The 2,310-nt window shown below is 49.3% G+C and overlaps 1 protein-coding gene across 1 annotated transcript in view; it reads right to left on the bottom strand.

Annotated features, from left to right (window-relative positions):
• The window catches only part of VWA5B1 (von Willebrand factor A domain containing 5B1), a 43,415-nt gene that overhangs the window by 10,425 nt on the left and 30,680 nt on the right, over positions 1–2,310 (bottom strand). Inside the window, exons 13-14 of the mRNA XM_011358017.1 lie at positions 831–1,032; positions 20–334 (exon numbers count right to left, since the gene is read on the bottom strand). Coding sequence (XP_011356319.1) covers positions 20–334; positions 831–1,032 — 517 coding nt within the window. The remainder of the gene's footprint in view (positions 1–19; positions 335–830; positions 1,033–2,310) is intronic.

Here is a 2,310-nt window from a genome sequence, read left to right as displayed (position 1 = left end):
TGGTGGACCTGGCACCCACCTTGCTCGATCTCGCCCTGGCGCTCTGCCAGCTGCTCGAAGTCGCGGATGATGGCCCGGGCCGCCAGGTGGTGGAAGGTCTCGCTCCACAGGTCAGCGTCCTGCGCGCCACTCTGCTCCGGGCCAGGAGGCCCCAGCTCGAAGCTCACCTCCCATTGCAGACGTTGGCTGTTGCGTAGGCCCTTGACTACGGCCTTGCCCAGCACGGGGTCCGGGGTGACAGGTCTGCTGGGACTGGCCTGATCTTGGGGCTCGGCCAGGGGCTCCCAGTCTGAGGACGTGTCAGTCTCGAAGGCAGAGGGGTGATGGGACAGTTCTGTGGGCCAAGGGACAAGAGAGCCTTGCTCTGAGCGGTGGGGGGCAGGGCAGACGACAGAGGGCCAACCCCCAAGGAACATCATCCCTTCCCAGGGCACAGACATCTCTAAGCCAAGTATAGTTAAGTATCCCCACCGTACCCCCAGGGGATCCACAACTCCTTCCCTAGAATAGCTGGAGTGGCATGGGCTTGTCCCTAAGAATGAGACAGACCCACTTCTCAAGAAGCCAGTATCTGAGGTGGTTAGGAAGGATGGGGTGAGGGTGCTCTTTATGGAGAATGCGACCTCAGGGAGGACATCTGGGGGACAGAGGCAGCCCAAGGGCCAGGTGGATTGGAAATAGAGGAGTTGGTAAGGTCCTCAGGGAGAGAATAGGCCACAACAGACTCCCCCCACCCCCAAAGGGCGCAGACACAGTTGTCTTTGAACTTAGGCCATAGCCAAGGAGTCCTCCCTGTCCCCAGTCGGGTCCCAAACCTTGTGGACACTTACCAAGCTCTCCAGGGATGCGGTAGTCTGAGACAGGCTTTAAGCTGGACCCAAGATCCAGCTCTCTCATGGGGCTCCAGGCCTGGGTCTCCGGGCTGGTGGGCAGGAAAGGCTGGCAGCCTTGGGGCAGCAGAGAGGGCCTGCGGGCCCCTGGGCCCCTGAGTTTGGGGCCCGGGCTCAGCTCTGAGCCATAGTTCAGGAAGGGCTGGGGGTGCAAGAGGGAGGGGAGGGGGCTGTGTGCCTGGTGGCTGGCCGCCTTCCTGCCACCCCAGCCACACTCCTTCCCTGGGCACCATAGCTTCTCCTGAAGACTGCCTCCGCCTTCAGTACCCAAGGACAAATAGCCTACTTTCCACGATCCATGAGAAACATCAACACGAACAACCCCAAACCACGGGTAAAGTGCAAACGACAGAAAACCATAGAAAGTTACATACCATGGATAATATTCTAAACTCACTTTTTTTTTTTTTGGCCGTAAAGTTTAAAACTTTTGGGGTATGTGTTTAAAATTAACCTTTTCCTTATGTCTTCTCATATGTCATGCTTAAAAGGTCTTTCCCACTCAAAAAAAAATTCTCTAGAATTTTTTGTGATTTTATTTTTGTTTGCTTAAATCTTTGATTTACATAAAATCTATTTTGGTGTAAGGAAATAGAAAACAGCCTTTTCTGTGATTTTCTGAATAGTACAAATCTCCGCACAACTTATTGAACATGGTTCATTTGTTGAGTCTCTAGGGTTTTTCAATTTTCAAAGCTCTCATGTGAATTTGGCTTTATTTCTGGACTTTCTGTTCTGTTTTGTGGATTTAATCTGTCTATTCTTGGTCCAAAAAAAAAAACATCAAAAGGCAAGGGATAAACTGGGAAATATATTTGCAACATGCATGACAAAGATAATTTTCAAGAAAATGCTTTTATAAATCACTGGTGGGTAAGAGATAAACTCAGTAAAATAATGGGTTAAGAGCATTTACAGGCAGGTTACAGAAAAAGTATCCAAGAACCCATGAAAAAATGCTCAGCCTCACAAGCACTGCTCTAAATTAAAATAAATGACGATTCCGCCCCCCCCCCCCATCTTCCAGATTGGCAAATATTTAAATATTTGGCAACACCCAGCAGGTCAGTGGGAAGACGGGGTCTTCCATGGACTGTAGGTGGGCGTGCGCTGATGCTTACTTGCGGGAGAACAATGTAGCAACGTGCTATATCGGTCACCATTAAAAAAGGCACAAACTCCTTTGACCCAGCGATTCCGAATTCTGCGGAAAAACACCAGGATGCAGCTATCTATGTACACATACTGTGTATTTGTTGCAGCATTGTTTATATAAAAAAGATTTTGTGAATATCCTTCAACAAGTGTCGACAAACAAGTCATGGTACCCGGAATACCACATAACACTGCAATCAATGAAAGAGGCAGATTTTTTCATACCAATATGGGAAGATGTCCAAGATAAAACTCACTTTTAAAA

This window comes from Pteropus vampyrus, unplaced genomic scaffold (assembly GCF_000151845.1).
Source record: "Pteropus vampyrus isolate Shadow unplaced genomic scaffold, Pvam_2.0 Scaffold36, whole genome shotgun sequence".
Taxonomy (NCBI): Eukaryota; Metazoa; Chordata; class Mammalia; order Chiroptera; family Pteropodidae; genus Pteropus; species Pteropus vampyrus.
The sequence above is the reverse complement of the archived record's forward strand: the minus strand, read 5'-3'. Positions and strand labels throughout refer to the sequence as shown.